We start from the raw sequence: 25,293 nt of genomic DNA, 5'->3' as shown, positions 1-25,293 counted from the left end.
CACTTGTTTTATGAAAGTGTTTAGCCCCTTGTTTTTGTTTTCTATTGCCATGTAACAAAGTACTGTAAACTAAAACACCTATTTACTGGCTCACAGTTCTGTAGGTTAGAAGTTTGGGCATGGTGGTTGGGTTCTCTGCTCAGGGTCTTGAGACTGAAATCAAGGGTTGGCTGGGCTGTGTTTCTTTCTGGAGGATTTGAGGAAGAATTTGCTTCCATGCTCAATCAGGTTATTAGTCATTTTCAGTTCCTTGTAGTTGTAGGACTGAAGGTCCTGTTTCCTTGCCGGCTCTCAGCTGGAGGCCACTGGCTTCCTAGAGGCCATCCACTCTCCTTGCCACATGACCCGTCCATCTCAAAGCCAGCAGGAGAATGTTCCTTGTGCCAAATCCCTCTCACATGTCCCCTGTCTCTGATTGCATGACCCTAATTTAGTGGCCTCAGGTGATTAGGTCAGGCCCACTCAGATAATCTCCCTATGTTGAGGTCATTGATTTGGGATCTAACTGCATCTATGAAATCCCTTTACAGCAACGCTTAGTGTTTGCTTGAGTAATTAGGAGAAGGTATGTTACAGAAGGGACCGGGAATCTTGGGGACATCTTAGAATTCTGCTTGCCATACCCCCGAAAGCCGAGGTTCTTCTTTTCCAATGATTCAGAGGACTGTTCTTTCTGTAAGAACAGACCCTCCGGTGTGGAAGTCATTAGTAGATCCGAGTTCTATTGATAGAAACCTAGGAGATCCCATTTCATTACTGAGGTTCTAATTTCACAGTGACAGTCATGTTAACCTACTCTTACTAGTCCTACGAGAACAGGCTTAGAAATCTGATATACAAAGTTCATGTTTCTACCAGGACCTATATGAATTGGGCAAGATGCTTAACTCTTTGATTCTGCTTTTTCTACCTGTAAAATGGTGATGATACTACCTGTTTTGTAAGATCGTTGTGACTATTAAATAAGAATGTGTATACAAAGCTTTAGTACAGCACCTGCATTTAAGTGCAAAATAAATAGTCATCTCAACTTGTTTCAGTGAGGAGGAAAGCAAAAGAAAGTGCAGATTTATATTATTTTCTTTTCTTTTAAATTATATCCACCATTCAGCAGAAGGGCTGATTCTGCTGTTTTTGTGCTGTTACTGAAAATGATATCCTGTAATAATGTCAGTATTAATGAATATATTGTATGCATTTTGGGGCTTCCCTGGTGACACAGTGGTTAAGAATCCGCCTGCCAATGCAGGGGACACAGGTTCAAGCCCTGGTCTGGGAAGATCCCACGTGCCGTGGAGCAACTAAGCCCGTGCGCCGCAACAACTGAACCTGCGCTCTAGAGCCTGCAAGCCACAACTACTGAGCCCGCGTGCCACAACTACTGAAGCCCATGCGCCTAGAGCCCGGTCTCCACAACAAGAGAAGCCACTGCAATGAGAAACCCACGCACCGCAACGAAGAGTAGCCCCCGCTCATTAAAACTAGAGAGAGCCCACGTGCAGCAACGAAGACCCAAACGCAGCCAAAAATAAATAAATAAATTTATATGCATTTTTAGTTTTCTTGAGAGATGATAGGTTTAAATTTTCCAAACTGCAAATGAAAATTTTGTTTTCCTCAAATAAATGTTTCTCTCCATCTATGCAAATATTTATTCCTGATTTTTAGGTCACCACACCAAATTAAATATACTGATTTTCATTGGAGGCCCCTAGAATGTGGTCAAATATCCTCTAAAGTATAAAAAATAATCACAAATCATACTTCACATATAAGTGAACTGGGAAGTGAGGAGCAACACTGAGAATGAAGCCAGGCAGAGCTTCTGATTTACTCCCGTATTTCTGGGAAATATTTCGCCAGGAAGATAGGGCTATAAAACCAAGTCATAACTTTGATGCTTCATAAAATTCCTGAAAGCCAGTATATCCAAATACATAGTTTACTTTTCTGGGCAAATTTTTCTCCCATTAGAGCAATAGATTTCTTACCTGGTTAAAGAGTTTGCATATTAAACAAGAGTTCACTTATCAAGATTCACTTTATGACCTTTGCTTCACTAAACCTTTATATTATGAACTTTACTCAGTCCTAGTCAATCCTTGCCTTGAAAGATTCGACTTCAACTACTTGAGACCAGATCCCCCAAATCTATAAATATCCTCCCGAAGCTACTCCTTCTGAGATAGTGAGATGTGGTCAAGGTTATATCTTCCTTACTGTAGTAGGTTTAAAATTAGCTTTGCTTAGTTAATAGTTTTTTCTGGTTGGTCTTCTGTGGGGAGAGTCCACAGTTGATAATAATTATCATATGCACCTTTTATAATTTGGAAAACTGTATTAAAGAAAAGAAATCATCTAGTAAATAGGTCTCCCTGGCTTCAGAATGGACCACATTGTAAGCATTTTGAGAAGCACATACAGCATAAGGCTTTTAATTCCGTGGGACACTTTGTCATATTGAGCAAAGGAGCTACATTTACATTTTCATGAAAACCTTCAAGTTTTAGTTTACTTTCTTTATGGATAAGGGTCACATGTTACTTACTTATTTATTTATGTCCACAGAGTCTTGTACATAACAACACTAGATACATTCTAGTTGATGGATTAGGAGCTGAAGGATCAATTTAAGGTCACTCCTCTTTCTAAAATTCTCTGAAAAAAGGTACAATTTGTTTGTACTTTGATCACATCCTAAGCAGAAGGAAACTCCATGTCGACCCCAAAATAGCTGACAAGCTTTACATTTGGTAATTCATAAATTCCTTTTTATAAGTGCTCTGGAAACAGCAGTTATTTAAAAGAAGCACTGCAAGTAGAGATTAACAGTGAATTCATTCACAAATTGTGACTGTGGAATGTCAAGAGAGGAGAGAGAAAAACTTTACTAGCAGAACAGCAGCTATTATACCATACGGGGAGCAAATCTTGTTTTTGCTCCTTTGCATTCAGTATGCTCCTTTGTAAACATACGACTAGAATGAGATTTCAAGCTATGAGATGGGATAGCTGATGATTTCCTGTCATAAAACATGGGAGAGACATATTATATAGTAAATCGAATAATTAATTAGGATTCAAATCAAGTTAACTTCTTATCTGGCTTCACTACTAACTAGCTGTGTGGTTTGAGGTAAGTTATGCAATCTATTCAGTCTTCAATTTCATAGTCTATCAACTGCAGATTAACGGTGCCTGCCATTGTTTATCCCACAGTGGTTTTGCGGAACTGAACAAGGTAGAATCATACCATTCTGGGGTTGAAAAGTAGTTAATAGTTATTTAGTCTAATTAGTGATTTAAAAAGAAAAGTGCTTTAAAGGAAAAAATTTAATACCATATATATAGTATTTTAAACATATCAGACCTTTCAATTTTTAACTCATTCTGAAAATACTCCTCCAAATTTGTTTGTGTCTGTTTTCTGAAGAGAGTTGCCTTATCTCTACATTTGCATCACTTGACCCGGTGCCTGGTGTGTTGTACACATTCACACCATCAATTTATTCAGTCTAAGTGAATGATTGAGTGGAAAACAACATCTTTACCTTTAAGGAGTAGACTGGTCTCAGTTTCTCCTGATTCACTTTCTTTTGTGTTCATTTGGTTTACATGTCCATAAATTGGAGCTAATGTCCTCATTCTACAGCTCTGATGTGTTATGACAATTGAGGTGAGAGTAAGAATCGCTGGAAGCTAGTAACTTAAGTTGCTATGGGGGTTTTCTAAAACTGTGATGAGACTGAGGCTGTCAGCCTCCCATAGGAAGCAACTAACTATGAATAGTGGAGTTTGGAGTGTTTTTTAGAGAGCTGAGAGTTTATGCCTTTATGTACTAATTCTTTCAGCTCATTAGCTTTGTAGATGTAGCCTTGTAAAACTACTGTGCATACTTTTCTATGTTGTTGATCACATATAAGAAACATCGGTGTACATTGATGATATTAGCTGTCTTGCAGATATCAATACTGTGACATCTGGGTGCTCCAATCAGGGAAAACTGAGTTGTTGGGGGCTATTTGACTCTATCCTAAATGACTCATATGTACATAGGAATTTTTAAAAATAATTTTGCCATATTTTCCTTTATCTTTATGCTGATACTGATGTACTTGGTGATAGCATTTATTTTCTTCCTTCTAATTTACTATGGACCTGAAAACCAAATAGCCAGACCTGTAGAATTATACAAGAAATTCAAAAGATAATGATCAATATCCTAAGGGTATCAACCATGTGATACTGTTTCATTGGGTTGGGCTGGTCAGTCTTTTAAACATTATTCATTTATTCATTCAGTAAATATTTGCTGAGTACCTAGGTAGTTACTAAGTATGGAGATTGAAAGATGTATAGAACACAGTTTTATAGATATATAAAATTTCTGGATTTATTTGCTAGTAGAACAAGATATTATTTTATGGTTTAAAAGAAATAATATGATCTAGGTTAGCAACTACTTTAAATCTAGTTAAAATTTGCAGCTGCAAGGTAATAATCTCTTACCTATTTGAGTGTTGTTCCCTGCTGTCATCGTCATGTTAGACATATAATCAGAGTTAATTTTGTATCCTATTGTCTATGTAAGAGTTGCCAGGAATTCACCTCATTTACCTCTGAGAAAAATTAAATGAAATTTACGGTGGAGAGATTCCAGCTCATATAAAGAAGAATTTTCTGTTTGAGCTTCTTAAAAATAGAATGTACTGATTGCTCATTAGCTTCGTTTTTCCACCCATATTTACCATTTGTATATATTAAGCTTGTGGTCCAATAAACACTTCACTGTATCCTGTGAAGCAAGTTATTGCCGTTTGCTTAAGTTATTGATTTAAATACATTCAAATGCAGGACTTTCCAGTTATCATTATTAATTTTTAATTCATTTATTTCAAGTCAACATTGTAGTCCATTAAGAATAGAATTAATCTTCAATTTATCATCAGTGTAATTTGATAGTTCCCCCAGTTTCAAGTGGTCTGCACATTAACTACAATCCTGTTCATGGTTTCATTCCAAGTATTTGCACAGATTTTTACAGAGTTAAAGAGAGAATCTTCTGTGAATTTCTTGTGGACATCTCGTTGACTTCCTCTATTATTTTTCTCTTTTCTATTTGTCAGTTTCTATTCTGATCCTGATTATTTCCTACCTGTATTTAATTTTTAAATTTATTTATTTACTTATTTTATCTTTGGCTGAGTTGGGTCTTCGTTGCTGTGCGCGGGCTTTCTCTAGTTGCGGCAAGCGGTGGCTACTCTTCATTGCGGTGCATGGGCTTCTCATTGCGGTGGCTTCTCTTGTTGCAGACCACGGGCTCTAGGTGCGCGGGCTTCAATAGTTGTGGCACGTGGGCTTCAGTAGTTGTGGCTCACGGTTTCTAGAGCGCAGGCTCAGCAGTGCCGTGCACGGGCCTAGTTGCTCCGCGGCATGTGGGATCATCCTGGACCAGGGACCAAACCCATGTCCCCTGCATTGGCAGGCGGATTCTTAACCACTGTGCCACCAGGGAAGTCCCTACCTGTATTTAATATGGATTTGAATTTTTTCCTAGATTTTTGAGATGGAAGATTAAATTACTGATTTTAGATTTTTTTCTCCCTTCCAATATAAGCACTTTCTGGTGGAATGGGTAGTTATATCACAGTGCACCCACCTCACAGAGTTATTGCCTGACTGGAACTTCACTGTCTTACTCAAGAGGTATGTTTTCAGACTGTGTCAAAATTTCCTGAAACCCAGATACTCTATGGCCCTAAGATTACTATTATTAGCCACCTTCTCACACAACTAAATACGTTTTATTTGGCATGAAGGAACCATTTTGATCTCTTTGTCACTCTTTTATAAATTTCAATGGTAGTTTTAGCCCTCAGGCTAATTATTTCTAGAAAGGATGGAGTTCAGTAAGTGGGGCATTTGATGCTTCCAAAAAAAGGAAAAAAAAATCAACCACCTCCTTTTTTGACATGGAAACCATGCAGAAGGACTTCACAGGATCTCTGAAGGAACAAGAAGCAATTGATTCTCACGAACCATCGTGAGATGTGATACTCAAGTCCACATTCCTTTACCAACAGTGCATTCAGTGAATCATTAGATGAAAGAAGAATGAGTGGAAGGAACTATGTGTATGAGAGAAGAGGATGTGGAAACGAGGTGAAAATAACCATGTAAGCAGAAACAGAAAGTGGGCTTTTAGAGGACAAGGCGAGTGAGCAGAATCACAACGCCTGATTTTAATGTTTCTAGTTTCCAATGTTACATCACTTTCAGCATGTTTTTTAGTAGCACACTTTTCACCGTTGATAAAATATGATGAAGAATGCAAAGAATGAGGCAGACAGAATGAATGGGGGTGAGGTATCTCTACCAAACTACAAGGTCACTTGATGTTTTAAACTAACCTGATGTAATGTTCTGGTTTTGGAAGATGTCACTAGGTCCCTAATGAAGTGAGTTTGCTAGGCTTCTAACAAGATTTTCCTCTTTCCCAAAACAACACTCTGCATAATCAATTAAGCCTTTCCTTGATTTCTTTTCTTGTTTTTTTTTTTTTTTCCATTCTTCTTTATTTTTTTAGTCAATGAGCTCAGCTCTAAATGAAAGCTGGAGTTGTATGAACTGAATTGGCTGGAAATAGTAGCTGAAAGGCGTGCAAATCAAAGCTGGCAAGTTTCAGCTCTTCCGTTCCTGAAGCAGAGGCTAACTTCAATCCAAATGGCTTCCTGGGCAATTGTTTCATTATTCTAGCGCTTTGTTCCTAGTATGGAACCAGGCATTAATAACCCAGACTTTGCAAGCTAAACCAACAAAACATACATCACATCTTTACCTTCAGGTGTCTTAGTACCCATCTGGACACTTCCTAGCAGTGTGGGAACTGTGTAGGAAGGGATTTTAAATCACTCATGGGTTCGCGGTGGGTGTGTAGAGAGGGTAACATTTAGGCTCTTTGATCTTTCCTGTTCCATCCTAACCTAGCATAGGCCCTAAACTACAGACAGAGGAGAAAACTAGGAGCTCTGAAGTCAGGCAGCTCTATCCACTTTGGTACCTATACTAAGGACAAGGATTTTTAATATCTTTGCAGGAGTTATGTACCTATATCTATCTATTTCCATACATACATATTTTGGGGGGTAAAATTATTTGTAATTTTGCTTTTAGAAATTACTTGCCCTCAAGTCATTCATTTTTAGACTGTCACTAAGTATATTCAAGAATTCCTGCAGGGCTTCCCTGGTGGCACAGTGGTTGAGAGTCCGCCTGCCAATGCAGGGGACACGGGTTCGTGCCCCGGTCCGGGAAGATCCCACATGCCGCGGAGCGGCTGGGCCCGTGAGCCATGGCCGCTGAGCCTGCGCGTCCGGAGCTTGTGGTCCGCAACGGGAGAGGTCACAACAGTGAGAGGCCCACGTACCGAAAAAAAAAACAAAAAAAAGAATTCCTGCAAAGTGAGAAAATGTAATCTAGAGATTTTACATAATTCACATTTTTACAGGGATGTATATCTCCTCAAAAAAGTACTGATGGCTCTCCTCTACTGCACAAATAGCATTGTGATGGGCAGAGAATTAAATACGGATGTGGTTCTTGTATTCTCTCTCCACATCAGCTTCTAGAAAGTATAAAACCAAATGTTGGTAAATTATTAGTAAGTATAAAAGAGTACATCATGGGCATTTTGTATTTTAACCTCTCTATTCAACTTTCTGGTTAAGAGCACAGACATAATTTGGTTTTAACTAGTCTAGGTTCAAATTCTATTTTTTTTTTAATTGAAATATAGTTCACTTACAAACTCTGCTTCTAACACTTTGTGATCTTGGGCAAGTTACCTAGATTCTTTAACTTATGTTTTACTCACCTGTAAAACTGAAATAATATTCACTCTTTTCTAATGTTGTTGAGAGGATAAAAGACGAAGCTTTTAGCACAGAGCAAAGCCTTTAATCCATGATGGCTATTATCTTTCCCTACTCTTATTTTCCCTTTGCCTTTTTCTTTACTTTTATTATTTCATCTTTCTAGAATGTATATATTTTAAAAGGTACCTTAAAATTATTAGAAGAAATTGGACCATAAATAATTTAAATAAGTAATCAAATAGTAAGCAAATATTTAAATCTTTTATTCCTAAAGAAATTATGGTTTAGAAGAAGTGTCTTCAAATTTTCAATATCACCTGGGGATCTTGACCTTGTTAGAATGAGTATTCTAGTTCAGAAGGTCTGGGGTGGGACTTGACAGTCTGCATTTCTAACAAGCTCCCAGGTGATGCTGATGCTGCTGTCCTTACAGGAGGGCTTTGTGGAGCAAGGGGTTCAGAAGAGCGGCTTAGAGCTTTATAAAAACACAAAGTATCCAGTGCCTAGCACACTTTGACTCCCAACCAAGAGCAGTGAGATGGCGTCTTATTTCTCTCATGCTTTTTTTTTTTTGCGGTACGCGGGCCTCTCACTGCTGTGGCCTCTCCCCTTGCGGAGCACAGGCTCCGGATGCGCAGGCTCAGCGGCCATGGCTCACGGGCCCAGCTGCTCCGCGGCATGTGGGATCTTCCCAGACCGGGGCACGAACCCGTGTCCCCTGCATCGGCAGGCGGACTCTCAACCACTGCGCCACCAGGGAAGCCCTGTCTTATGCTTTTAGGAGTAAAAGATTCCTTTCTTTAATCCAAATTACCTGAAAGAGTCCCATGGGATTCTATTTCTGACACAAGTCATTGTCTTTGCCGTCTTTTTGAGTCATAGCAGTTCCCTGAGCAGACACTTGGTCCCTTGACCCTTGGACAGAGTCTTTTCCATTACACTGCGGCAGTTCTCGGGGCCTTTCATTATGTCACATTGAATATTTATTAGGCTCTTCTAACATAATAACTCGGCCGAGTCACACAGATACCCACTGGCCAAGAAACAGTCTCTAAACTAATGTTAACTTAATGATTGTTTCAGAAGCAGCTATGTGCTTTTTTTTAACTTCACAATTTTGCTAAAATATACCTCAGTGTTACCAGTGATTCCTTGTTGCTAATTCCCATAGGCACCTATCTCTAGAATTTGACCCTGTTCATCATTTCTTACTTCTCGAAACTTCCTGTTTGCTTGGTTTCCATGATTCAGCCTCCTTTGCTTGCCTCTTACTGCTCTGTTGCTACCCTTGATTCACTTATGTAAGAATTAGAATTCTCACGTCTTGTGTACATCTTCAGTTCTTACTCTGTGTCTTCTTACTCTGTGGTCTCTTAGATTCATAACTACTATCTCTTTCAACTCAGATATCCTATTGGTACCTCAAACTCAGTGTGTCCAAACAGATCTTTGCTACCTTTCCTTACTTAACCTTAGTCATTTAACATCTTTAAGCTTTTTTTTTTTTTTTTACTGATCTGAAAAGTCAAGCTAGTGAAAGAACCTAAATAATCATGTCTGAGAATTAATATATTAATAGATACTATATTAACTATATTATATATAAATATCTATTATACATATTCTGAGATTTAATATGTCGGTTGCTGAGAATACTGTCCTTAGGATAGATCTGAGTGTGTATTACTTATGAATCTGTTTAAAACCATATTGTCTATGTTGGCACTTACCTCCAGATTGAAGATTAGAATCTGGGAGATGTCCTAGATTTCTCCTTCCATAGTACATTCAATTAATGTGGTAAGTCCAATAAATTTTATCCCTTAAATAACTTTTTTTGGTCTTCGCTCTATCCCCTTTCCAGTGTCACAGTGTAAGTCTTCTCAGTGTTTCACCTGGATTATGTCAACTGCCCTTGTCTAAGCCTCCCTGAGTCTAGGCGCACATCCTCCATTCACTCTGCTTACCGACTGCTGAGTGCTCTCTCAGATTCACAGCTGGTCATGGTCCTCCTTCTCTCAAAATTCTTCATAGCTCCGTATTTCCTAAAGTAAAACATCATTGCATTTCTCACATGACCCTTATATATGAAAAGCAAGAAACATCAAGATTAGTCTCTTCCATCTCTTAGTTTCTTTTCTATTTCTCAACTTTTCTCACTGATGCTTGAGCAATTTTTAACTAATCATTGATTCCTGGAATATATCACAGTTACTCAAACCTGCAGGCCTTTGCCTGCATGTTCCTCTTTCTCTAAACTAATCTGTTATTTGAGATTAAACTCAAAATTAGTCTCCTCTGGAAGCTTTCCTTAAAGACTCTGAACATACTTAGGTAACATTTTTATGCCCGTTAAAAAGAAGAAGAAGAACAAAACTATTACAGCAATTTTCTAATTTTAGTGCATCATTATTTTATCAGGAAATAGTGTTGGATTTGATTCAGGTTTTTTATGGCATCTGTTGAAATAATCCCATGATTTTTCTCCATTATTCTGGTAATTCTGCTAATGCAATGAAATACATTGGCATTCAGCTGTTAAAACAGCCTTGCATCCTGGAATAAACATCACTAGTTATGATTTATTAGCTTTTTATAATATTTACTGGATTTGATTTACTAATATTTTTAAAAGATATTTATGTTCACAAGGAGTGTTGGTCTATATTTTCTTGTAATGTCCTTGTTAGGTTTTGGTATCAAGTCAAGTTCATTCATACTGAATTTTTTTCTACTTATACCAATTAGAGTGGTTAAAACCTTAGATTATAATTCTGGATTAGCCTGTTTCTTTTTTCAGTTCTGTCAGTGAGTAATTCATGTCTTTTGAAATTTTATTATATATAAACCCATTTGGTATTATGCCTTCTAGATTAATAGATACTTTTTCTAATTATGAAATGTCTCTATTTTGTTAATTCTTCCTGACTTGAAGTCTACATTGACTATTACTACTATAGCCACACTAGCTTTTTTATGATGACTGGTTTTGTGGAATAACTTTTCCCATCCTTTAACTTTTAACTTAAATATATATATATATATATATATATATATATATATATATATATATATTTAAAGTGTGTCTTTTGTAGATAGCATGCAGTTCAGTATTGCTTCTTTAGTTTGACAATCTGTGTTTTTTGATTAATACATTTCGTCTATTTGTATTTAATGCAATCATTCATATGTGTAGGTTTACACATACTTTCTTGCTATCTCTTTTTATCCCATTTGTTCCTTGTTCCTTTGTCTCTCCTTTCTGATTATTTTAGGTTAATCAAACCTTATTTTAAGTTTCCTACTTTAATTTTTCTACTCTTTTCATTTGTAACTCTGAATTATTTCTTTTAATGGTTGCTCTAGGAATTGACATGTGTATCTTTGACATATAACTTCCTATTCAAAATGAACATTACACCACTTTATGTAAAAAATCCTTAAAACACTAAAATTCTTGCCTCCTTTATCAAAAATAAGGTGACCATATGTGCATGGGTTTATCTGTGGGCTTTCTATCCTGTTCCATTGATCTATATCTCTGTTTTTGTGCCAGTACCATACTGTCTTGATTATTGTAGTTTTGGAGTATAGTCTGAAGTCAGAGAGTCTGATTACTCCAGCTCTGTTTTTCTTTCTAAAGATTGCTTTGGCTGTTCGGGGTCTTTTGTGTTTCCATACAAATTGTGAAATTTTTTGTTCTAGCTCTGTGAAAAATGCCATTGGTAGTTTGATAGGGATTGCACTGAATCTGTAGATTGCTTGGGGTAGTTGAGTCATTTTCACAATATTGATTCTTCCAACCCAAGAACATGGTATATCTCTCCATCTGTTTGTGTCATCTTTAATTTCTTTCATCAGTGTCATATTTTTCTGCATACAGGTCTTTAGTCTCCTTAGGTAGGTTTATTCCTAGATACTTTATTCTTTTTGTTGCAATGGTAAATGGGAGTGTTTTCTTGATTTCACTTTCAGATTTTCATCATTAGTGTATAGGAATGCCAGAGATTTCTGTGCATTAATTTTGTATCCTGCTACTTTACAAAATTCATTGATTAGCTCTAGTAGTTTTCTGGTAGCGTCTTTAGGATTCTCTACATATAGTATCATGTGATCTGCAAACAGTAACAGCATTACTTCTTCTTTTCTGATTTGGATTCCTTTTATTTCTTTTTCTTCTCTGATTGCTGTGGCTAAAACTTCCAAAACTATGTTGAATAAGAGTGGTGAGAGTGGGCAGCCTTGTCTTGTTCCTGATGTTGGTGAAAATGGTTTCAGTTTTTCACCATTGAGAACAATGTTGGCTGTGGGTTTATCATATATAGCCTTCATTATGTTGAGGTAAGTTCCCTCTATGCCTACTTTCTGGAGGGTTTTTATCATAAATGGGTGTTGAATTTTGTCAAAAGCCTTTTCTGCATCTATTGAGATGATCATATGGTTTTGATCCTTCAATTTGTTGATATGGTGTATCACATTGATTGATTTACATATATTGTAGAATCCTTGCATTCCTGGGATAAACCCCACTTGATCATTGTGTATGATCCTTTTAATGTGCTGCTGGATTCTGTTTGCTAGTATTTTGTTGAGGATTTTTGCATCTATGTTCATCAGTGATATTGGCCTGTAGTTTTCATTTTTTGTAGCATCTTTGTCTGGTTTTGGTATCAGGGTGATGGTGGCTTCGTAGAATGAGTTTGGGAGTGTTCCTCCCTCTGATATATTTTGGAAGAGTTTGAGAAGGAGGGGTGTTTTCTCTTCTCTAAGATAGATATTTACCTGTGAATCCATCTGGCCCTGGGCTTTTGTTTGTTGAAAGATTTTTAGTCACAGTTTCAATGTTAATGCTTGTGGTTGGTCTCTTTATATTTCCTATTTCTTCCTGGTTTAGTCTTGGAAGCTTGTGCTTTTCTAAGAATTTGTGCATTTTTTCCAGGTTGTCCATTTTAGTGGCATATAGTTGCTTGTAGTAATCTCTCATGATCCTTTGTATTTCTGCAGTGTCAGTTGTTACTTCTCCTTTTTCATTTCTAATTCTATTGATTTGAGTCTTCTCCCTTTTTTTCTTGATGAATCTAGCTAATGGTTTGTCAATTTGTTTATCTTCTCAAAGAACCAGCTTTTAGCTTTATTGATCTTTGCTATTGTTTTCTTCACTTTTTTCTAATGAATTCTGATCTGATCTTTATGATTTCTTTCCTTCTGCTAACTTTGGGGTCTTTTTATTCTTCCTTCTGTAATTGCTTTAGGTGTAAGGTTAGGTTGTTTATTTTAGATGTTTCTTGTTTCTTGAGGTAGGATTGTATTGCTAAAAACTTCCCTCTTAGAACTCCTTTTGATGCATCCCATAGGTTTTGGGTCATCGTGTTTTCCTTGTCACTTGTTTCTAGGTATTTTTTTATTTCCTCTTTGATATCTACAGTGATCTCTTGGTTATTAAGTAGTGTATTGTTTATTTTTTATTTTTATTTTTTTTTACGGTACGCGGGCCTCTCACTGTTGTGGTCTCTCCCATTGCGGAGCACAGGCTCCGGATGCGCAGGCTCAGCGGCCATGGCTCACGGGCCTAGCCGCTCCACGGCATGTGGGATCTTCCCAGACCGGGACACGAACCCATGTGCCCTGCATCGGCAGGCGGACTCTCAACCACTGCGCCACCAGGGAAGCCTGTGTTTGTATTTTTTACAGATTTTTTCCTGTAATTGATATCTAGTCTCATAGCGTTGGGGTCATAAATGATACTTGATATCATTACAATTTTCTTATATTTACCAAGGCTTGATTTGTGACCCAAGATATGATCTATCCTGGAGAATGTTCTATGAGCACTTGAGAAGAAAGTGTATTCTGTTGTTTTTGAATGGAATGTCCTATAGATATCAGTGAAGTCTATCTTGTTTAATGTATCATTGAAATCTTGTGTTTCCTTATTTATTTTCATTTTGAATGATCTGTCCATTGGTGAAAGTGGGGTGTTAACATCCCCTACTATGATTGTGTTACTGTTGATTTCCCCTTTTATGGCTGTTAGCATTTGCCTTGTGTATTGAGGTGCTCCTATATTGGGTGCATAAATATTTACAGTTGTTCTATCATCTTCTTGGATTGATCCCTTGATCATTACGTAGTGTCCTTCTTTGTCTCTTGTAATAGTCTTTATTTTAAAGTCTATTTTGTCTGATATGAGAATTGTTACTTCAGCTTTCTTTTGAATTCCATTTACATGGAATATCTTTTTCCATCCCCTCACTTTCAGTCTGTATGTGTCCCTAGGTCTGAAGTGGATCTCTTGTAGACAGCATATATATAAGTCTTGTTTTTGTATCCATTCAGCCAGTCTATGTCTTTTGGTTGGAGCATTTAATCCATTTACATTTAAGGTAATTATCGATATGTATGTTCATATTACCATTTTCTTAATTGTTTGGGTTTGTTATTGTAGGTCTTTTCCTTCTCTTGTGTTTCCTGCCAGACAAGTTCTTTTAGTATTTGTTGTAAAGCTTGTTTGGTGGTGCTGAATTCTCTTAGCTTTTGCTTGTCTGCAAAGGTTTTAATTCTTCTTTGGAATCTGAATGAGATCCTTGCTGGGTAGAGTAATCTTGGTTGTAGGTTTTTCCCTTTCAACACTTTAAGTATGTCCTGCCACTCCCTTCTGGCTTACAGAGTTTCTGCTGAAAGATCAGCTGTTAACCTTATGGGTATTCCCTTGTATATTATTGGTTGTTTTTCCCTTGCTGCTTTTAATATCTTTTCTTTGTATTTATTTTTTGATCATTTGATTAATATGTGTCTTGACATGTTTCTCCTTGGATTTATCCTGTATGGGACTCTCTGTGCTTCCTGGACTTGATTCACTATTTCCTTTCCCATATTAGGGAAAATTTCAACTATAATCTCTTCAAATATTTTCTCAGTCCCTTTCTTTTTCTTTTCTTCTTCTGGGACCCCTATAATTCGAATGTTGGTGCGTTTAATGTTGCTCCAGAGGTCTCTGAGACTGTCTTCAATTCTTTTCATTCTTTTTTCTTTATTCTGCTCTGCAGTAGTTATTTCCACTATTTAATCTTCTAGGTCAGTTATCCATTCTTCTGCCTCAGTTATTCTGCTATTGATTCTTTCTAGAGAATTTTTAATTTCATTTATTGTGTTGCTCATCATTGTTTGTTTGCTCTGTAGTTCTTCTACGTCCTTGTTAAATGTTTCTTGAATTTTCTGCATTCTATTTCCAAGATTTTGGATCATCTTTACTATCATTACTCTGAATTCTTTTTCAGGTAGGCTGCCTATTTCCTCTTCATTTGTTTGTTCTGGTGGGTTTTTACCTTGTTCCTTCATCTGCTGTGTATTTCTCTGTCTTCTCATTTTGCTTAACTTACTGTGTTTGTGGTCTCTTTTTTGCAGTGTGCACGTTCGTAGTTCCCATTTATTTTTGGTGTCTGCCCCCAGCGTGTAAGGTTGGTTCGGTGGGTTTTGTAGGCTTCCTGGTGGAGGGGAGTAGTGCCTGTGTTCTGGTGGATGACGTTGGATCTTGTCTTTCTGGTGGGGAGGACCGTGTTCGGGTGTGTGTTTTGGGGTGTCTGTGAACTTAGTATGATTTTAGGCAGCCTCTCTGCTAATGGGTGGGGTTGTGCTCCTGTCTTGCTAGTTGTTTGGCATGGGGTGTCCAGCACTGGAGCTTGCTGGTCGTTGAGTGGAGCTGGGTCTTAGCATTGAGATGGAGATCTGTGGAAGAGGTTTTGCTGTTTGATATTACGTGGAGGTGGGAGGTCTCTGGTGGATCAATGTGCTGAACTCGCCTCTCCCACCTCAGAGGCACAGGCCTTACACCCAGCCGGAGCACCAAGACCCTGTCAGACACACGGTTCAGAAGAAAAGGGAGAAAAAAAGAAAGAAAGAAAGAAAGAAAAAAAGAAAATAAGTAAAATAAAGTTATTAGAATAAAAAGTAATTATTAAAAATTAAGAAGTAATAAAGAAAAAATAAAGAAAGAAGAGAGCAAGCAAATCAAAAAGTAAATCCACCAATGATAACAAGTGCTAAAAACTATACTAAAAAAAGGGAAAGAAAGAACCCTAGGCCAAATGGAGAAAGCAAAGCTATACAGACAAAATCACACACAGAAGCATACAGATACACACTCACAAAAAGAGAAAAAGGAAAAATATATATATATCGTTGCTCCCAAAGTCCACTTCCTTAATTCAGGATGATTCGTTGTCTATTCAGGTATTCCACAGATGCAGGTACATCACGTTGAGTGTGGAGCTTTAATCCTCTGCTCCTGAGGCTGCTGGGAGAGATTTCCCTTTCTCTTCTTTGTTCGCACAGCTCCTAGGTTTCAGCTTTGGATTTGGCCCCGCCTCTGCGTGTAGGTCGCCGGAGGGCGTCTGTTCTTCGCTCAGACAGGGCGGGGTTCAAGGAGCAGCTGATTCGGGGGCTCTGGCTCACTCAGGCCACAGGGAGGGAGGGGTACGGAGTGCGGGGCGAGCCTGCGGCGGCAGAGGCCGGCGTGACGTTGCACCAGCCTGAGGCGCGCCGTGTGTTCTCCCAGGGGAGTTGTCCCGGGATCACGGGGCCCTGGCAGTGGCGGGCTGCACAGACTCCCCGGAAGGGGGGTGTGGAGAGTGACCTGTGCTCGCACACAGGCTTCTTGGTGGCGGCAGCAGCAGCCTTTGCGTCTCATGCCCGTCTCTGGGGTCCGCGCTGATAGCCGCGGCTCGCGTCCGTCTCTAGAGCTCCTTTAAGCGGCGCTCTGAATCCCCTCTCCTCGCGCACCAGGAAACAAAGAGGGGAAAAAAACCCTCTCGCCTCTTCGGCAGCTCCAGGTTTTTTCCCAGACTCCCTCCCGGCTAGCCGTGGAGCACTAACCCCTTCAGGCTGTGTTCACGCCGCCAACCCCAGTCCTCTCCCTGGGATCCGACCTCCAAAGCCTGAGCCTCAACTCCCAGCCCCGCCCGCTCCGGCGGGTGAGCAGACAAGCCTCTCGGGCTGGTCAGTGCCGGTCGGCAGCGGTCCTCTGTGCGGGAATCCCCCCCCTTTCCCCTCCCCCCCCCTGTTGCCCCCCCCCCCCTGGGGCCCCCAAACCCCCCCCCCCCCCCCCCCCCCGCCCGCCACCCGTCTCTGCCAGTGAAGGGGCTACCCAGTGTGTGGAAGCTTTTCCTCCTTCATGTTCCCTCCTAGAGGTGCAGGCCCCGTCCCTATTCTTTTGTCTCTGTTTTTTCTTTTTACTTTTGCCCAACCCAGGTACATGGGGGAGTTTCTTGCCTTTTGGGAAGTCTGAGGTCTTCTGCCAGCATTCACGAGGTGTTCTGTAGGAGCTGTTCCACATGTAGATGTATTTCTGATGTATTTGTGGGGAGGAAGGTGATCTCCGCGTCTTACTCCTCCGCCATCTTGAAGGTCTCCTCTCATTGTGATCTTTAAACAAACAACGAGCCTGCATGATAAAACTAAATTTTCTTACAGGAGGATACTGAGAGTAAAAGGGAGTGACTGCTTTGTCCACATCACAGATATAATAAGTGACGAAGCTTATATGGAAGAAATCTGGCTGACTCCAAAGGCTCTTCTCTTCCCACAGTATTAAAAATTTTGTTTTTAATGCCTTATGATTTTCTGAGATATTTTCCTCATATTTGTAATCATACTTGTTATACTGTGTTTGATCTTTGATAAGAGGACATAATCATGTCCAACTTTAATGTGAGGTATGGAATAGTTAGAATACACACTTGTAAAATTCCTATTTTTGCTACCACAAGCAAGGCATTTTGCATACTCAAATACATTCCATATTTACATCACCTACTTGAGACATTTTCCTATTTCTACCTTTTGAAAAAATACTGTTTTGTACCATCATATCCCCTACTGGGTAGATCTTGATATTGGCCAGACCAGTGACTTTTAAATACATTTTTCTTTCTTGACAAATGACAACTTACAAGGAAGCCGCTAAGGAAAGTAGTTAAAGAGGAGCTGCTCCAGCTGAAGCTGAGATAAGGGTGGGAGCTATGGGCACAGAAGGGTGGCTTTCAACACACATTTTCAGGATCCTTTAACGCCTGGCAGCAGCCTTTGACTTCTTCCTGGAAACACTGGTGCTCTAAAAATCACTGCTTTAGCCCAACTTTATTTTTCTAATGAATATCAGAAGGGATTTTTAAATGTGTGTGTGTATGAACTTTTATTTTTTGAGTGTGAAGTTTTTGAGTCTTGGAGCTTATTCTTGACTCCAATCATAATACTTTGGTAATAAACACCCCAAAATGAACCAAAGTACATAGAACAGCCACAAAACTGATAAACAAAAATAAAAACAAAGCCAAAAGGGTAACAAATGTACTATATTAAAGATATCTGGATGGACTGTTGAGTATGGTGGCTGCCCCTCTGGTGGTAATTTAGGGTTTTAGTCACGTTTATACAACATGCAGCCTTTTCCTCCCTCCCTGACCTTCCCTTGTTTCACTTCTCCAGACCAGTTAATAACTCTGTCTATCTTCCTCCCTCAGAGCTCCCAGGATTAACTCATTTTATCTTTCTCCTTTTGAGGTCCACCCACTGTTACTTACTACCGTACACTCTATTCTAATCACATTCTGTCACTGAATGTATTATAAACATCATCTCCACATATTCACTTATTTGGTCCTTTCTGCCTGAATTTCTCTTCCTTCCCTCTTTTCTTTATTTAGAAGACTTCAACTATTAAAAAAAAAAAAAAAAGATAAAATATACCCAGCCCTCTACCTCACTCAACCTTGCTAAGCAAAATTATCACTTGAGCCTATGTACTGAGCTAGCACTACGTGTATAAACTTTTAATGATGTTTACCATAGTGAATCATTTCTCTCCCTTTTCTCCCAGTTAGACAGAACTCCTTTAGGGGGAGGGCTGAATCATATTCTTTTATCATGTTCCCATGCCCAGCATACACCTGGCCCTTAGTAGGTGCTCTAAAAATCAGTGAATAGATGTCTAAAGAAGATGTCTTAAAATATCACATTTTTCCAGCAGGTGCCACCATGCCATGAAAATATTTCAGCCTTAAAGCTGCCTGTTTTTATTGAGTTGTACAAAATTAAGTGAATGTCCTTCTTTATCCATCTAATTGATAATGCACTTAGTTAAAATCAAAGATGGAACACTGTTGGACTCATTTCTGGGGTGTGAGTAGAGTGTACCTGAGGTCATCATGCACACACGTGCTTGGGACACATTCTTTTCAAGGCTTGGTGTTTAAATAAGCTTAACAAGGTCAAAGTGAAGGTCTGATTTAGCAAAAGATTCCATTGTAAACATAATGGCTATTTATATGAGACTTTAGGAATCTAAGGCAATGACCAAACCATTTGAAAATAAATCAATATGAGGATTACGACTTGAAGAAGAGTTGGTGAAAATAAAGAAAAGTGACCTACAAAAAGGAAAAAAAATACTTTTTCACAGAAATTTAGGCAGGTAGATCACAAAATATCTAGAAAAGTCTGATGATGTGTAATATATGATGCAGAAGCACTGCAAATCATTCACTGACCATTCCTGTATGTATGAAACTGCTTTAGATTCTGGTTGTTTTCAGCCCAATTTCTTCAGTGAATTTTATATCCCATGGTATAGACAAAGGGCTGAGACATCATTTTAGCATGAATATTAATTCCTCTGTTTGATACCATGTTTTGGCGATAATTTTTGCTGGCAAAAATTTTACTGAGTGGCAACTAAGTGCTGGGTCCCTATCCTAGGTACTTGAAATAAAGAGGACAGTAGAATAGTTTCACCACACAAGAGGCATAAAATGCAGTTGCAAAGTTAGATTTTTTTTCCATTTCATACACGTTAAATTACATCAACAGTTTCCCTAATTCTCAACATGGAGTCTCTTTACTTCAGCGAACTCCAAAGAAATACTGGGCATGAAGGTCCTTGAGTTTATTTTAACTTTTTAAGAAGTCAAAAGGCTGAACAAATTTGTATCCTTAGAAAGCTGAACAAATCTTTAGTTGGCATTAAATCATATCTCTGTCTCCTTTTTTGTTTTTTAAATTTTTTATCTTTTGATTTTAGATATTACACGGCTTAAAGTGTCATGCTTGTTATGTCTTAATAAAAAGAAGTACTTCCTTTTAGTAAGTAATACGAGTGTAGGGGTGAATTAACTTTATTCAACAACTAATAATATATTTCTTGATATTCTGGGTTAGCTCTGTGTCTACATCTTGCATTTTCACAATAAACCTCTCAAGTTGTTGTTATAATCAAACCCACTTTGTAGATGTCAAAACAGCGGTTCAAATGGTTGTGATTTGCCCAAGAACATTCCAAAAATTATATGGTGGAGCTGAAGTTTAAGCCAAAGCTTCTGCCTCAAATCCTATATTAGTCATTCCAAACAGATCACTAAGAGACAGATACCAGCATTCTTGTTTTGTGTTTACACGAGATGTTAATCATCTTTAAAAATTCTAGATCCTATTAAAATGCTAAAGGAAAGAAGAGCTCTCTTTTCCTTTTCATCAGCGATTTCTCCATAGAAGTGACCAAGACTTAATAAATTAACACTTTTCCCCTGAGTTGGTTTCACAAACCAACTCAGGGGAAACTCTGAACTTCATACTTATTAGTGATTGAGATAACTCAACAATAATTTCCAGACAACAGACATCTAGGGTAGTCTTCAACTTAACCGTTAAACCCTATGAAATTAAATCTGTCAGAGCAAGCACAACACAAGATGGCAGTAGGAGGGGGTGAAAATAAGTAAATTATTCAAAAGAACTGAGCTGACTTAGCAAGGCTTATTCTGCCACTGTTTTATTTCCCTCCGTGTGAAAAATAAGTCATGATCCTGACCACTTCCTTAAGGTCAATGTTCTTGCCTCCATGCTCATCTAGCAACTGTTGGATAGCAGGCAGGGTTAAACCATATACAGATGCTTTTGCCTTTGTTTGATGCTAAGGACAAATAAACAATCAACTATGCAAATACTACAAGCAAGGGAAACTGTTATCTACACATGTTTAATTACCCAAGTTTTTACCACGGTACCAAGGCACCAGCATGCTACTTGGGCTTTTGGATAATTTGAGTCATCTCTTTTCTAAACTCCCTTACTCTCTTCTTTTAAATAACCATTTTTTCATTTGCTCTACCCAAAAAAATCTAAAGCTATCAAAATAGAGGCTTAAACAGAATGGTAGGCAAAACAGGAGGGAAGGGAAAAGAGGTTGAGAAGATTCTCCAACTCACACCTATTGCTGATCACACACTTTACACGTTTTCCCTGTACACATGGAATTGCATGCATTTTTCTTTAGAACATCTAAAAGCTGAAATTAACCGCTTGCCCACTAATTAAGATGCCAAATTTTTCTGAATCAATAGGAGAAATAACATAGACTAGAGTGCACTTCCGTTCTACCAACTCTCATCCCAATTCCTCTCTCCTTCCTTCCTCTCTGCTCCCACTATAGTTAAGATCACTTGACCATTCTATGACTCAAAAGAAATTTTTGGTCAGGAAATTCTGGCCCATGTGGGATTTTTTTTTTCTTGAAATTAAGTGAATTTAACTTGATTGAGAGAAAGCTTTTTGGAAATAATTATAAAAGTAAGAACTTAGCAATGTCAAACTAGAAATGCTGAGGTTAAAATAGCCAGCAATAGCACCTTTCTATTAATAACTCTGTGTGTGTGTGTTATTTATGGAAGAGTTCTTTCTGTTTCTGCCAAGTGGCCATGTTTCCTCAGTGACATTTCTTTACAAGGCTCTGCAAGCATCTCTCCATTGCTTGGTCAGAAAGTTCTCTCAAGAGCTGTGCTTTCATGATGGAAATTTCTGAATTCTCATCTAATTCACAATCTAAATATTTCAGGTATTCAAAGGTAATTGTGAAACATAAAGGTGTATTCCAACTTGGAAAGAAATACATTAAAATTTTAAAGTTCTGAATTTAAAAGTTAACTTACCCTTTAAGAAAGTTCAGATGAAAAGTTTCTGCCACCAAAGTGGTTAGTCACTGACAGTATGTTCTTGGACAGCCTTTGGAGAAAACAACAGAAGACCTTCACCTTGGTTCACATTACACCTAATAATTGTAAATGACGCATGGCTAAGTGATATATGTATAGTAGTGTAGATGCACCAGGGTACTCAACTCTGAGAAGGCTTGCCAACCAGTACATCCAGATTGGCTTCTCATATAGTTCATGTCCAATGAGAGTCATAGGAAAAGTCTCAGCATCAGTAGGAACTCTTCTGTCTGACCATCAGTGAAGTATAGTTATAAAAATTTAGCGTTAAGAGGAAGAACAAAACACCTAATTTTAGATTTTAGAAAGTAATGGAGATGCTGAGTAGCTGTGTAGGATGTAAGATTCATTGAAAGGACCAAACGACCAACATACTAACTTTAACTGATAGATGAAATATGCTTCATCCATACAATGGAATCTAGAGTCATCAATTAAAAAAACACTAATAAGGGATAGCATTTCCAATGTCACAGAAAGGGGGAAAAATTCACGGACAAGGACATCATTTCATAGATGTGTTTGAATGAGGAAAAGCAAATTGCATAATAGGGTGATCTCAATCCCTTATATGTGTGACGTTTTATTGTTTACATTCATGAGAATGTAAAATTATCTAAACAAGCTATACAATCTATACTTCTGGAAGAAAAATTCTCAGAGTTAATGACCATATGTTATTACTGTCATTTTTATATGAAGTATAAAACACCATGAACATACCAGATAGAGATAAATGACTGCCAGGTGAGTTGCTGCGGCCAGTGAGTTGGTGTAGCTTCAAGAAGTGGGCTGTCCTGGGGCTTGAACTGAGACTTCCCAAGTTTGCTTAGCAAGGCAATCATACTGCCACTAGGCTGTCGCAAATGACTTTAAGTTCTAAGGGAGTCTTCATAATGTTATCCTGGGATTTTTATTCATATCAAATGTGGAGAATTTCAAATGATGAGTAAGTGTAAGCTCTTCATTCCATCCTAGAATTTAGTGGATTTTCAGCACATGTGAGTTTAGAAGTGTTTTTGCTATAGATCAAAGGTGTGCTAGCTCTTCTTCTGTTTTGGGCTTTACTCTTCAGTGGACCAATGAATAATAGAACTATGAGGATAAGATAATCATGATGATGGAAACGATAAAAAAAAAATCTGAGATGTTGGTCATTACTGATGCCTCTGAAGGTAACAGCAAACATATACTTGCACAGGTAATCCATTCATTGTGTCCATTCAGAGTATCCACGTGGGCTACAACACCATGGCTGTTTTTGCGAATTGTCGGGAGTTATAAGGATGACTATAGTTACTTCGGTTGACACCACCTTCTTCTGTCTCTCTGTTTGTTCCTAGAATGCAGACTCAACAGTACCTGCAGCAGCGTCGGAAATTTGCAGCTGCCCTCCTGGCATTTATCTTCATTTTAGCAGCTGTGGATACTGCTGAAGCAGGAAAGAAAGAGAAACCAGGTAAGCAATACGGTTATGAACACAAAACTCTTCACTGATTCACAGCCATCTAATCCAACTACCTGATTTTTGTCTTTCCTCCTTCCCTCCCTCCCTCCTTTTCTTTCTTCCCCCCTTCCTTCCTTCCAAGTATTTAAAGGAACCTAAGTGACATCCCCTCTGATTCCACCCCACACTCTTAAGTCCTGAAGTATAGGCGGTGATCATTAACTATTGACTGAAATAATAATGATCATATTAACAGCTACAACATACAGAAAATTGACCAGCAATCAAGTGTTTTACTTATGTTGACACTCTTCCTCAAAAAGAGTCCTGCAAGCAAGTTTTGTTTTATCTCATATTTACAAAGGAGGAAACTGAACCTTAGAGAGGATAAAGCACCTTTTCTGTGTCACTCGCAATGTCATAAGGAGGCTGTGGAGCTGAGAGTCTATTACATCTGTGGTCCACCACATTTAATTTATGCTATTCCATCTATAAGACAGAGAAAGGAACATTGACATGCATTGAAATGGCTAATCTGACAACTGTTACTTCTCAAAGAATATTTTCTCATTTTTTAGGTTTAACTGACTTTGATCATCTTCTCTTTTTCAGAAATGTTTACTTCTAAAAGATGTCAGTAAATCACTTAGCACAGTCCCTGGCACATAGTAAGAGTTAAATGAATATTAGTTCTAGCTCCTTAGGTTTCTTTCTCCATTCTCTTGGTCATTGGTTGATTCAACCATTCAGCTAACACCTATCGAGTTCCTACTCTTTACTGGACACTGAAGATAGAGGTTAAAAGCACAACCATGCAATTATGGAGCTCAGGAATTAACTTGGTTATATCTAGCAGTTAAAGAGTTTTCTGGACGTTGATTGTTTTTCCTTCCGCCCTTTCAGAAAAGAAAGTGAAGAAGTCCGACTGTGGAGAATGGCAGTGGAGTGTGTGTGTGCCCACCAGTGGGGACTGTGGGCTGGGCACCCGGGAGGGCACCCGGACCGGAGCTGAGTGTAAACAAACCATGAAGACCCAGAGATGTAAGATCCCCTGCAACTGGAAAAAGCAATTTGGAGGTAAATCCCACCCCTTCTGTCCTATTGATTTAGTTGTCCACCCTGAGATAATTCTGTCATTCTTCCATCAGGCATCTTTTTGAGGTTGACTCTATTTATTATTTTAACAAGTTTATTTTATCAGATGCAAAATAACCAAGCATCTTGCCTAACCCCAGGTCCCTCATTTTCAATTCTACCAGAATTTGGGGCCAGACAGTTTTTTGTCCTGGAGGGAGGGCTGTCCTGTGCATTGTAGGATAATTAACTGCATCTCTGACTTCTACCCACTAGTTTCTTGTGGTGCTCCCCACCTCACCAACTGCACCAACTGAAAATATCTCCAGATATTGCTGCATGTTTCCTTTCGGTGGGCTTGTCAGAATAGTCCCTGACTGAGGCCACTGTCTTACCAAAATGGACAGAAAATATGCCCTTGATCCCTCCTAGCAGTGTTCTCTTTCCTTCTTCTATTTCTAGATTCCTTTGATCTTCCCTTCCTCTTTTCTTACTTATTCTCCTCCTCCTCCAGGTCTCTTTCTGTTACTTCCAGGCCCTCTCTCTCTTTTTTTTCCCTCCCCACTCTCCACACTGTTTCATAGATTTACTTACCAGATCCAGCAGGGCTACTATGAGCCACTTTTCACAGATTTTCTCTCACTGACTATTGCCAGTTTCATGCTGACCTCACCTCCTTATTTGAGAAGGAATCTTTCACACTTCCAACTTTAAACCCACCACTGAACACCCAAATTGCCTGTTTTTTCACATTCTAGATTCTTTGTCTTTCTCAGCCATAGTGGGACACAATGCCCCAAATATTCTCACTGGTTTACAGAAATGTGCTTTGGCCTATTGATCAATGGAGAAGGATAAT

General features: G+C 38.6%; 1 protein-coding gene across 2 annotated transcripts in view; it reads left to right on the top strand.

Annotated features, from left to right (window-relative positions):
• PTN (pleiotrophin) overlaps positions 1-25,293 on the top strand; it is a 94,142-nt gene that overhangs the window by 50,004 nt on the left and 18,845 nt on the right. For both annotated transcript variants that reach the window (XM_029233843.1, XM_029233842.1), the window contains exons 2-3: positions 23,257-23,372; positions 24,264-24,437. In XM_029233843.1, the coding sequence (XP_029089676.1) occupies positions 23,258-23,372; positions 24,264-24,437 (289 nt within the window). In that variant the 5' untranslated portion in view covers position 23,257. The remainder of the gene's footprint in view (positions 1-23,256; positions 23,373-24,263; positions 24,438-25,293) is intronic.

The sequence above is a fragment of the Monodon monoceros genome, unplaced genomic scaffold, assembly GCF_005190385.1.
Source record: "Monodon monoceros isolate NGI ecotype Baffin Bay Population unplaced genomic scaffold, NGI_Narwhal_1 Super_Scaffold_2, whole genome shotgun sequence".
Lineage (NCBI taxonomy): Eukaryota > Metazoa > Chordata > Mammalia > Artiodactyla > Monodontidae > Monodon > Monodon monoceros.
Note: the sequence above shows the minus strand (reverse complement) of the source record. Positions and strands in the feature narration are given on the sequence as shown.